Source organism: Podarcis gaigeae, assembly GCF_964106915.1.
Source record: "Podarcis gaigeae genome assembly, chromosome: 8".
Classification (NCBI taxonomy): domain Eukaryota; kingdom Metazoa; phylum Chordata; class Lepidosauria; order Squamata; family Lacertidae; genus Podarcis; species Podarcis gaigeae.
This window is the reverse complement of record NC_139684.1, coordinates 23,869,234-23,880,622: the sequence shown is the minus strand read 5'-3', so window position 1 is coordinate 23,880,622 and position 11,389 is coordinate 23,869,234. Positions and strand designations below refer to the sequence as shown.

At 44.6% G+C, this 11,389-nt stretch overlaps 1 protein-coding gene across 1 annotated transcript; it reads right to left on the bottom strand.

Annotated features, from left to right (window-relative positions):
• Positions 1 to 200: 200 nt before the first annotated feature.
• C1QA (complement C1q A chain) lies at positions 201 to 6,409 on the bottom strand. The gene is made up of 3 exons (XM_083752852.1): positions 6,268 to 6,409; positions 3,221 to 3,390; positions 201 to 1,679 (listed from the first exon to the last, which is right to left on the bottom strand). Exons 2-3 carry the CDS (start codon positions 3,381 to 3,383, stop codon positions 1,111 to 1,113), a joined length of 732 nt encoding a protein of 243 aa, XP_083608978.1. The 5' UTR covers positions 3,384 to 3,390; positions 6,268 to 6,409; the 3' UTR covers positions 201 to 1,110.
• Between the last annotated feature and the right edge of the window lie 4,980 nt (positions 6,410 to 11,389).

Here is an 11,389-nt window from a genome sequence, read left to right as displayed (position 1 = left end):
CTGCCCAGTTTCCCTGCCTGGATTCTCAGGAAGTGCTATTGCCTCCATCCATGTTCACTGAAGAATCAGGAAGGCAGACATCAGGGCAGCCCCTGCTTTGGACATTTCCTCTTTCGAGTTGTGTATGGAAAGTATTTTTGCTTATATTTTTTTAAAAAAAAATAGTGTCTCAGCACAAAGAAACTCACCTAACAGCCCAGTTTCCAAATTCTGAATATTTATTCATTGCCAAGTAGGAACAAGACTGAATGCCCCAGGCTGTGTGGTCTGGGAACACATGAGGTCACCACTTTGCTGAAGCTGAGCAGGTCTGGGTCTGGTCTGTGCTGGGATGGGTTGGGTTGGGATGGGAGACCTGTTTGGAGCCACCTCTTTGACCACTTTGGGTTCCATGATGGAAGGAAGGTGGGAATCTCAATGTATTGGAATGCAGAAGCGGGCTAGCAATGGATAAATCTGTTTTAATTCCCCTCACTTTCTCATTTTTCCATACCTAAGTTCCATTCACCCCCTTTCCCCACAGATTGCAAACTTTAAAAAAATCAACATCAAAAAGTCCTCGTGAAGCTTTGTACACATTTTGGTGTACATTCCTGTGGATATGCCCATTTTTGCAAGCACATGTATCCTAATATAATGCAGTTGTGTACATTACTTCCACTAATTTCCACTAATGGTGTTCAGTTCTCCTAATATACACCTTTTCGCTTTCAACTTTGCTAAATATACCCCTTTTTGCAAGCGAAGTTTCGCCATTATAATGTTATTGTCTACATCATTTTCACTTGTGTGCAGAGTTCCCATTATGTTGTTTGGGGCACAGATTCTTTTCAGGGAATGGCAAAGCAAAATCTGCTGGATTGCGAATTTCAGAGGCTAACTGAGTTTCTGTATTGAGGTGTGTGTGTGTGTGTGTGTGTGTGTGTGTGTGTGTGTGAATTGGGTGGCTTCCCCTCAAATTTCAAACTCTGTGGCTTTCTCCTCCAACCCCCAGGAAGCAGACATCTATATATGCAGTTACACTGATCTGGAAAAAGCGTCCTTGTGGATGTAGCTTTGTAGCAAGAGGGAAGTGGGTTTGGAGGATGGCTTTGGCTTCCTCCATGTCCCTTAGGCGCCCGACGGGAAAAGCAAGAAGCCACTGAACACGCTGTCTGCATCGCTGCTGACGTTGATGTTGTCCCCACCCTGCGGGTCGGTCTCCAGCCATACGCTCTCACCCTTAGCCAGGTACAGGGCGCTCCCTCCTGAGTTGACCTGCAGGAGGCCTTGCTTGTTGTTGTCACAGAAGGTGGCTACTTGGTTGCCTTGGTGCATGAGGCGAAGGCACAGGTTGCCACTGGAAATCACCTGGAAGGAGAAGTAGTAGTACCCAGCATCCTTGCAGGTAAATTTGCCCGTCTGGAGGTCGTAACCATCATCCTGGTTGGTGATGACATTGTCAAATACCACTATGTTGCCAATAGGCTTGTGGTTCTTCAGAGAGGCCGAGAAGGCAGCTCTGGGCTGCTTCATGCTGTCGCCAACTTGCCCCTTCTGGCCTTTGTCTCCTTCTTCGCCAGGAGGGCCTGGGGGGCCATCGGGGCCTCGGTAGCCCTGGTTACCTGGCGTGCCTGGTGGGCCTGGCTGCCCTGGGTCACCTTTGGGTCCCTGTATGCCTGTGCTCCTTGATGCCCGCCCTGAAAGAGAAGCAGAAAAACATGTGTGTTTCTTGTCATGGCTCAAGGGAAGAAGACCAGCCCAGGCATTGCCAAGGGTTGTCTGAATAGACACATTGAAATAAATGAACACAACTAACTGAGGTTCGTTAATTTCAATGGGTCTACTCTGGGTAAATATTAGTTGGACAGAATGGACTATGCTGAATCAGCAAAGGGAACGGCTAAAATAAGGGAACTTAATGACAACTGTTTTATGGAAGAATGGAAGCCCTTTTCAGACTATTTAAATAAATATTATTATATGCATTTGTGAGCAGGATTGGAACTATGAGCAACAGAAATAATTAGAGATTATTGTATTATGGTTATGATATAAAAGAGTGGAAATAGGGTGCAGCAAGGAGATAGAATATATATATTAAAAAACCACCATGGAAAATGGGATAGGAAGCTGATAAAAATAAAGAAAAAATTATCATGTATTGGAATTTTATGTGAAATTGTGGGGATATATAGTTAGTTAGTGTCAGGATGCTGTCAGGACTCCTGGCTGGTTATAAAGACAAGGATAAGTTTCTTACCGTCCTTTTTTATTTCAATCTTTACAGAGAGAAGCTATAGAACCCAGCCTCTTGGATAGTGGCGTTGCCCTGAGTGAATCTCCAATGACCGTCTCTCCTACTTCCTCATTCATCGTCTGCTCTACAGGTGCCACTAAGCGCCCTCTGTCTTTGAGCTCTTTGCTCTCCTACTTCTAAGGCTCACTGGGTTCTGGGAAATGGAGGGTCTGGCATGCTTTCTAATGACGTGTCAGCCAGGTGTTGTCCCGGCTCTCTCATGATTTCCCAACTTCCCCCCTCATCTGACTTTGAGCTGTGACCTTCCTCAAACCTCTGTTCTAAATCTATACTGTCTTCCTCTTCCCCTGGAAGGGTCAGGATGAGGAGGTGGTCTCCACCATTCCTCCGCTGTCCAGTCCCTGACAGTTAGTTAGTTAGTTAGTTAGTTAGTTAGTTAGTTAGTTAGTTAGACACAAACTTAGGTCTTGAAGCCATATCTGCTCTGCTCTCTCCCATTCAGGGTACTACTACTACTACTACTAATCATTTTCATTCATCAGTTGCCTTAACAAAATGACCTACAATGATAGTGCAAAATAAAATGAAAAACACAACAATGGTGAAACAATTCAAGTTACAGGGAACCAGGCAGAGGGCCTTCTTGGTAGTGGTATCCGCCCTGTGGAATGCCTTCCCACCACATGTCAAAGAGAAAAACAACTACCAGACTTTTAGAAGATATCTGAAGGCAGCCCTGTTTAGGGAAGCTTTTAATGTTTGATGCATTACTGTATTTTAATATTTTGTTGGAAGCTGTACAGCGTGGCCGGGGAAGCCCAGCCAGATGGGCGGGGTGTAAATAATAAATTATTATTATTATTATAACAAGCAAACTAAAAACCACTCTAGCAACAATTTGACAGTGAAATTTCTTAGAAGGCCATTTCCTCTCTTCATGTGAAGCCACTCCCTTCTCCAGTCTCTCCAGTGACATCTTACCTGGCTCGCCAAGATCTCCTTTCTGTCCTGGGCGCCCAGCCCTGCCTGGAGTCCCTGGGTGCCCATCTCTGCCAGCGGCTGCTTGGCACACCGTGTCCTGAGGAGCCGCAACATCCAGAATCAGAGCCAGCGCACAAGCCATCAGCCACAATCTGCTCACCATCCTGCCTCTGTGGACATAAGCACAGGACCATATGATAATTCTTTCACCACCCCACTCCTCATCCTCTTCTTACTTCTCAATGGGACTTACCTGACCACCAAACCCTGAGGCTTTTCGTACATTCTGAAGGAAGGAAGAACTATCACCCAGTGGATGAGCAAGTACATTCCTCAGCAGCTCCATTTTAAAGGATAAGGCAGCATGGGACCAGAAGGTCCTGAAAGAGCTGCTGCCAGTCAGAGTAAACAATGCTGTACTAGATGGAGAACTGATCTAATTCAGGGCTAGGGGACCCCTGTCTCCTAGAGATGTTGCTGGACAACAACTCCAGTCTTTCCAGCAGCCAGGGAATAGAGGGGGAGGGGGCTTGGCAGGTTGTCTGAAGCCTGGAGTGGGGGAAATGCCACAGGGCAGGCCTGAATAAGAGACACTCATTAGTCCACAGGCAAGAGCTAAAAGTGCAAGTTCGCTTATTTGCTATTCCAACCTCAGATAGAGTAAAACAACCAAAATGCAAAAAGGCTTGGCTTGGCTTGGGGTTCCTGTTGATGTGCAGAATGCCTACAATAGATTGGGAATGGTGTTCTAAGGCAGGAAACAACAATCCTACCAAACATACAAATAGATTGCAGGTCAAACTTTGTAGACAGTAGCCACCCCTGAGGAATAATGCTGGGACACAATAGAGTTGGGGGGCAGGGTAGGGACAACACTCCATAAGGCCAGAATTCCATGACATGATCTTCTGAAGAGCTGGAAGGGGGCATCAGAAAATCCTTCCTCCCAAAATCAACCCCACTGCAAACTCCTTTACTTTGGTCCCTTGAAGTCTAGCGATACAATCCAGCAATGTTATCCACAACTAAGAGGGGGGAAATGAGCTGTATTCTTGCAGCTGAGACTTGGGCACTTCAAAGAATGAATCCAGGTTTGTCCTAATCTTGATCTCCATTAGGGGAGTCAGTGTATAAAATACCTTGTTGTTGTTTTTTGAAAGTTACATGCATTTCCCACCCAACTGGATATTGAGAATTGCAACTAGAATAATTAGCTTTATCATCCAAATTTTGCACTGCTGCCATAAAACTAAGGGAACAAGCTGTGCTATTACAAAGACTAAGGCCTCAGATGCAAACTCTAGATAATAGTTTAGAGACTAATACCTAAACCACATTTCTAATGGCTGTCATATTTGTATTGCTTACTGTCATATTCAATTGTTAATTCAAACTCAATTCTATGTTCGTTTAGTACGGTATGTGAATCTGGTCTGGGACCGTAATAAATTTCATTCATTTCATCCAGCTACTGGCTTTTTCTTCCCCCTTCATCTTGATTTGATATCAGAAAGGAACCCACCAACTCATCATCCTGTGAGATGCTCTGAACAGCAGAAAGAGGGGCCTCACAGTTTTTATATGATGCACAGAATAGTCAAGCTGCATTGTGGACTGTGCAGACGGCAGAATAACAAAAATCAATAAGAAAAGGTACTTAAGGAAGATTGGAAAATGTTTGCAGAATATCTGGTGAACAGAGGGAGGGAGCAGTACCAACGAAGGAGGAGTGGCAGGTGAAAATGATGGTTAAATCAGCTATGATTAAGTGGGCACAAGATATTGGTCATAACATTATGTTTGCTGACTGGGAACAGTTGTGGACCACCGGTATGAAATTTACGGCATGTAATGCCTTAAGAGAGAATATTATGAAAATGATTTATAGGTGGTACATGACCCCAGTCAAGCTTGCAAAAATTTACCATTTGCCTGATAATAAATGTTGGAAATGTAAAGAAAATGAAGGCACATTCTTTCACCTTTGGTGGACGTGCCCAAGGATTAAGGCTTTCTGGGAAATGATATATAATAAAATGAAAAAGGTATTTAAATATACCTTCCTGAAGAAACCAGAGGCCTTTCTCCTGGGCATGGTCGGCCAATTGGTGTCAAAGAAGGACAGAACATTCTTTATGTATGCAACAACAGCAGCAAGAATACTCATCGCAAAGTATTGGAAGACACAAGATCTACCCACTCTGGAAGAATGGCAGATGAAGGTGATAGATTATATGGGACTGGCAGAAATGACTGGCAGAATCCGAGACCAGGGAAGAGAGACGGCGGAAGAAGATTGGAAGAAATTTAAGGACTATCTTGGGAAATATTGCAAAATTAATGAATGTTAGAATGATGTTGGTTTAGAAATTAAGGGGTTTTCAGCTGTAATGATTAAGAAAATTGGAGGGGGGAAAAGAAAGAAAGGTTGAAAATTAAATGAAAATCAATGGTGAGGATTTGCTGAATTAATAATTAGAATTGGAATACAAAAAGGGGAGGTATGAGGAGGTCTGGGAAGTAAGTTATAAGAAAATAAGTGAATGAAATTTTATTTGTTTTTAAATTGTTTTCAGTTTTGTATTTTCCTATTTTTGTTATTTTTTTCTGTTTGTGTTTTGTTTTTATTATTGTTTTTTGTATAACCTTTGAAATATTAATAAATATCTTTGCAGAATTGGCAAATCTAAGCAGCAGAGCAAGAGATCAGGAAGAAGGGGTATTTAAGGAAGATTGGGAAATGCTTGTAGAATACCTGACGAAACATTGCAAACAGGTTGAAACATTAGCCGGATGAGAGTAAATTCAGCAGTTATAATTACGTTGAGATAGAAACGAGAAAGGGGGGGGGGAAGGAGTAAATAGAATATGCAGCAGTAAGGAAGGAAAAATGGAAGGGAGGAGAAGACTCAATGTTCAATTTAATGTTTTGTTTCTTTATGTGATTATGAAAGACTATAAATAAAATTCATGAATTTAGAGGAATTAAATTGGAATATTATAAAGCAGTTAGTTATAAGAAAAATGTCCCAGGGAGGGTCACTTACCTCCTTGAAAGAGATCCCTCTCCACCAGCTTCTTTGGGAAGCAGAATGTCTCTTTTTGGCCCCACACAGAAAGGAGGAAGAACGGGGATGGTGGGGAGGGGGCTGGGTTTGGCTGAGTCACAGAAAATGAAGTTTCCCTTCCTCCCTTCCTCCTTTCGATTGCTTCCTCTTGCTCTGTCCGCCCTCTGAACTCAGAACAAGCCGTGATGCCCAAAGAGCTTCAGTATCTTTCCCACTATTTCATAGAATCAAAAATTGTAGGGTTGGAAGGGACCCTGAGGGCCATCTAGTCTAGCCCTCTGCAATGCAGGAATCTTTTGCCCAGCATGGGGCTTGAACTCACAGCCCTGAGATTAAGATTCTCATGCTCTACCAACTGAGCTATCTTGGACGGGTATTCTAGTTCAACCCCGTGCTATGCAGGAATCACAGCTAAAGAATCCCTGACTAATGGCCATCAAACCTCCTTTTAAAAACTTCCAATTAAGGAGAGTCCACTGCCCAGTCCACTGTTGAACAGCTATTACTGTCAGAAACATTATGCGGAATGAAACTGGGAGTTTCCGAGCACAATTCAAAGTGTTGGTACTGACCTTTAAAGCCCTAAATGGCCTTGGTCCAGTATACCTGAAGGAGCGTCTTCACCCCCATCGTTCTGCCCAGACACTGAGGTCCAGTGCCGAGGGCCTTCTGACGGTTCCCTCACTATGAGAAGCCAAGTTATAAGGAACCAGTCAGAGGGCCTTCTCAGTAGTGGCACCCTCCCTGTGGAACGCCCTCCCACCAGATGTCAAACAGAAGAACAACTACCAGATTTTTAGAAGACATCTGAAGGCAGCCCTCTTTAGGGAAGCTTTTAATGTTTAACAGACCACTGTATTTTAATACTTTGTTGGAAGCTGCCCAGAGTGGCTGGAGAAACCCAGCCAGATGGGCAGGGTATAAATAATAAATTCTATTCTATTCTATACCGAAAGTTCACTTCAAACTAGTCCTGTACATCATTTTCCTCTGATTTCTGCTGAAGGGCCTGAGATCAAGCTGCCAGGTGCTGTCCCTTTTCTGCTCCCCTCCTTCTGTTCTGCATTGGTTAATTTCCCCCAGTGTTCCTGGCCCAAACAGGCTGACCACATGCTGGTACATATGAATGCTGTAGATTCAGAGTTCTCTGTGTTTGGGAAAAAGTGAGTGATAGAGAAATTGGCAGCCCTGCCTAATCGTCAGAGTACCACAGCCTGGTTGTGTATTTGCTGAGATGATTTTCTTCTTCTTCTGATTATGCAGACTGCGTGGAGAACTTGCCCTATGGCACAATTCAGCTGTCAAAAGAAGAAGAATCTTTGGGTGGGTGGGTGGGGGGCAGCCCAGTGCAGCCTGCACATGTTATGCTATGAAGTGCCCTGAGATCTTCGGGTGAAGGGTGAAATACAAATAAAATAAATAAAATAAAATAAATATGACACAGTGCAAATGCGGACACAGCAACTGAGCCCAGCTGCAGCACAGAATGCAGGAGTCAGCTGAGTTGCATCTGATGTGCAATTGGCTTATGTCAGGGATAGCCAGTGGAATACTCTCCAGTTCCCAGAAGCCCCAGACAATCTTCTGGAATGAAGTGAGTTGGAGCCTAGCAACATCTGGAGGCCCCTACACTGGCTCTCCTTCACAGCAAGAATGGTGGGCAGAGCCAAAAATGAAAGTGATAGGGCCCCAAAAGCATGGACATAAACTCACATTCATTCTTTCCTCCCTCTCTCTCAGGGTTGCTGGATCAGGCCACAGACTCATCTGATCCAGTATCCCCTTCTCACAGTGGCCACAAAGGAAAGTCTGTATGCAGTACCTTAGTGCCATATTTCAAAAAGTATAATTCCTGACACCCACAAAGTTGTTGAGCTTTATTAGAAATCTGCCAAAATTGTTAAGCTTTTTGGGGGAGATCTAACCCTCAAATAATGATTTTAAGCTTTTGGGGCTGTTTTTGATGCTTTTCCCAGAGCGTTGCCATACATCCCAGTTTTCCAAGACATTTTGCCACTTAGGCAAAATTACCCCAGACGCCATTTTTACACCCCAGAACCAAGACATGTCAGGAATTTCCCTGACACATGCCAAGTCTAGTGCAATAGCAACTCGTCCCACTTTTGATTGCCACCCCACTGCCTCTGATATCAGAGATAAGTAGCCATTGATGATCTTATTCCCTTCATCCTTCTGCCCTCTCTTTCCTTCATTGATCTGTAATTCCTCCAACACCTTCTCCTCCTCCTTCTCTCTCTCTCTCTCTCTCTCTCTCTCTCTCTCTCTCTCTCACACACACACACACACATTGTGCAGTAGGCATAGGAGAGGACTGGGCACTAGATGGCGCTATCACACAAAAGATGCTCCTTCCTTTCACATTGAACAATGGACAAATGGTTTCCTGTTGCGTGGATTCACGATCCAGTGTAGTCTCTGAGGTCCAGCCAAACATAGCTGTGGTTCTGTTCATGTGCCAGGAACCAACAGAGCTGGCAGACAGGAACCTATAAAACTGCTGGAGCAAGAAGCTCACTAGGAGCTGTCCATAGTGCTGAAACCTACAGCTACCCTTGCCGCTGTCCCTTCTGGGTCCCAACTACAGACAGATCAGAAGAGGAGTTTCCTCTCCAGGGAAGCCCATCAGAGTTCATTGATGACCTTCTTTCTGTTAACGGGCAAAAGGTCTTTTTATTTAGGTCTATTTATTTAGACAGGACCTTGGACAAAAGGCCATTTAAAAGTCCTTTGGAGCTTTGAACTGGCCTTAACTGGTTGCTGCTCCGTTTTAGTGTGAAATATTATATGAGACTGTTTTCATGGTCTTTGATGTGTTGCTTAACATTGTTCTTGTTTTAATTGCATTCCCTTTATTTACTTTTTCTGAGCTGCATTCAGCATTAGTTCCATTCAGAGCAGAATTATTGAAACGAATGGGCATAACTAAGTAAGGTCCATTTGTTTCCGTGGGTCTGCTCTGAGTAGTACCAATGTTGAATGCAACCCATTGGTTACACACACACACACACACACACACACCTGGTCTGGTGCTAATGTAAAAGAGATGTGTGTCCTGAGTCCCAAAGTATTGCAGGCTCAGTCATGAAGTGGCTGCTGGAGATGGACAAGGAAGGAGGAGAAGAGGAGAAAATGGGGAGAGGATGGAACTGAGAGTGGGGAACGGTGACTGGAGGAGGCATGTTCTTCTGCCTCCCAGGATATGGCTGCTCTGGATGTAGAAGAAGGACTGCCACTTCCCTCCTTCTCTCCTGGGAAGAGGAGAGCATCCACAGAATCTAGGAAGGGCACCAACCAATCACTGGGAGTAGAGGCACCAGAGTCAGAAGGGCAAGGAACAACCTGGTCTCCCAGGGCCTGGTGGTTCTCATGTCACTGGGAAAAGACCCATTCTCCCTGATGTAGTGTGCAGTCTCATGAGTAAGCTTGCTTTGCCCTGCCTTGAAAAGCTTGGTGAGTGGACATGCCAACCCATTGAGACAGGTCTCTTGCTTCCACACAGTTCTGATCTCCTTGCCCCCAGCTTGGACTGCTTAAATCTGAACAGCTGCTTTTAGCCCAGTTGGTCTTATGGTCCTTTCTTTTCACCTAACCTGAGCGTTGAGGCTTCTGTGACTCACTACCTGTTGCACCTTTACTCTGCCTCAAAAAAACCCTCTTCCTTATTCTCAGTGATGAACGTCTGTTTTTGTGGTCTGAGTGGGAACCAGGAGACTGTGGCCCTGCAGAAGTTGTTAGACTCCAGCTCCCATAAGCCCCACTCACCATGGATAATGAATGAGAGATGGTGATAGTTGAAGTTCAGCATCACCTGGGGAGCCACTGCTTGCCCACCCCTAATTTGTTCTCTCTTGCATTTTGAGCTCCTCCCCTACAAGCCAAGGTGGAAGCCCTTAACTGCAGCAGCCAAAGTCCAACTGTGGCAAAACTCACTTTTAGAAAACGGCAGGGTGCAAATTGTCTGTCTAGAGGTGGGAAGCATCTGCTTTTGTCCCCCCCCCCTTTTTAGTAGTGATCCAACAAGATAACACATGTCATTTAGCTATTCCAGACTTGTAAACAATGTGGTTCAAATCATTAAGATACAGGTTATTAAAAATTTATCTTCCCTGCCGGCAAATGCAGACTGATTTGGAATTCCTAGGTTTTGTGTCCTGTTTCTGAACAGATTAAAGGTGTTGTTGTTGTTTTTAAGTCATGAAGTCTCCTCTGCCTCTCATTTCTCCTTCAAGCACGTTCTCTCCATCCATATCATTCCTTCTTGCATTCAGAGCTTCTGTGCTGACAACAGCCTCATCTCTCAGTTCTTGATCTGTTTGTCTCCCTTTGATTTCCTCTTGTCTCTTCATCTCCCTTTCCTGGGTGTCTGCACCATCACAGAGCCAGAACTCACTCACCTTTAATGATATATTTATTATTGCATTTATACCCCATGTTCCTCCCTCCCCCCACACCCTCCAGAGGTCATGGTGGTGCACATGGTTCTTCCCCTCCTCATTTAATCCCCACAATAGGTGCCAACTCCCTGGGGTCCTGGGTGCCCGGGTACACACGAAATTACCCATGAAGGGGCCGGGCAGCCACAAATTTTGGTGCCAGGGCTGCATGGCACCCATGGCCCTGGGCACCCATGGTTGCAGGGCCAAGCTTGCACTCCTGACACCCAGTGAGCTTCATGGTTGTGTTGAGATTCGAAACCTGGTCTCTGGAGTCCAACACTTGAACTGCTATGTCACACTGGTTCCTTTCTTCTGGGGTTCCTTCTACCTATTCCTTCCTCACTTCTCTTGTGTGGAGGAAGACAGAAATAGCATGGCAATACAAAGGGGCAAAAGAAAAGGGGGAGCATCCTGGTCCATTCAAATTGAAATCGAGCCCACATTTGTCAAAAGATGTTGGTTTATAGCTAACTAAGTTTCACTCTTAATAGACCCACTGAATTAATGTGTTTAAATCAATCATTACCATTACTTAAAAGTGGTCTACTCTGATTAGGACTAGCATTGGATACAATCTAATGTTTCTTGAGATTCCTTCCTTCCTTTCCTTCCTTCCTTCCTTCCTTCCTTCCTTCCTTCCTTCC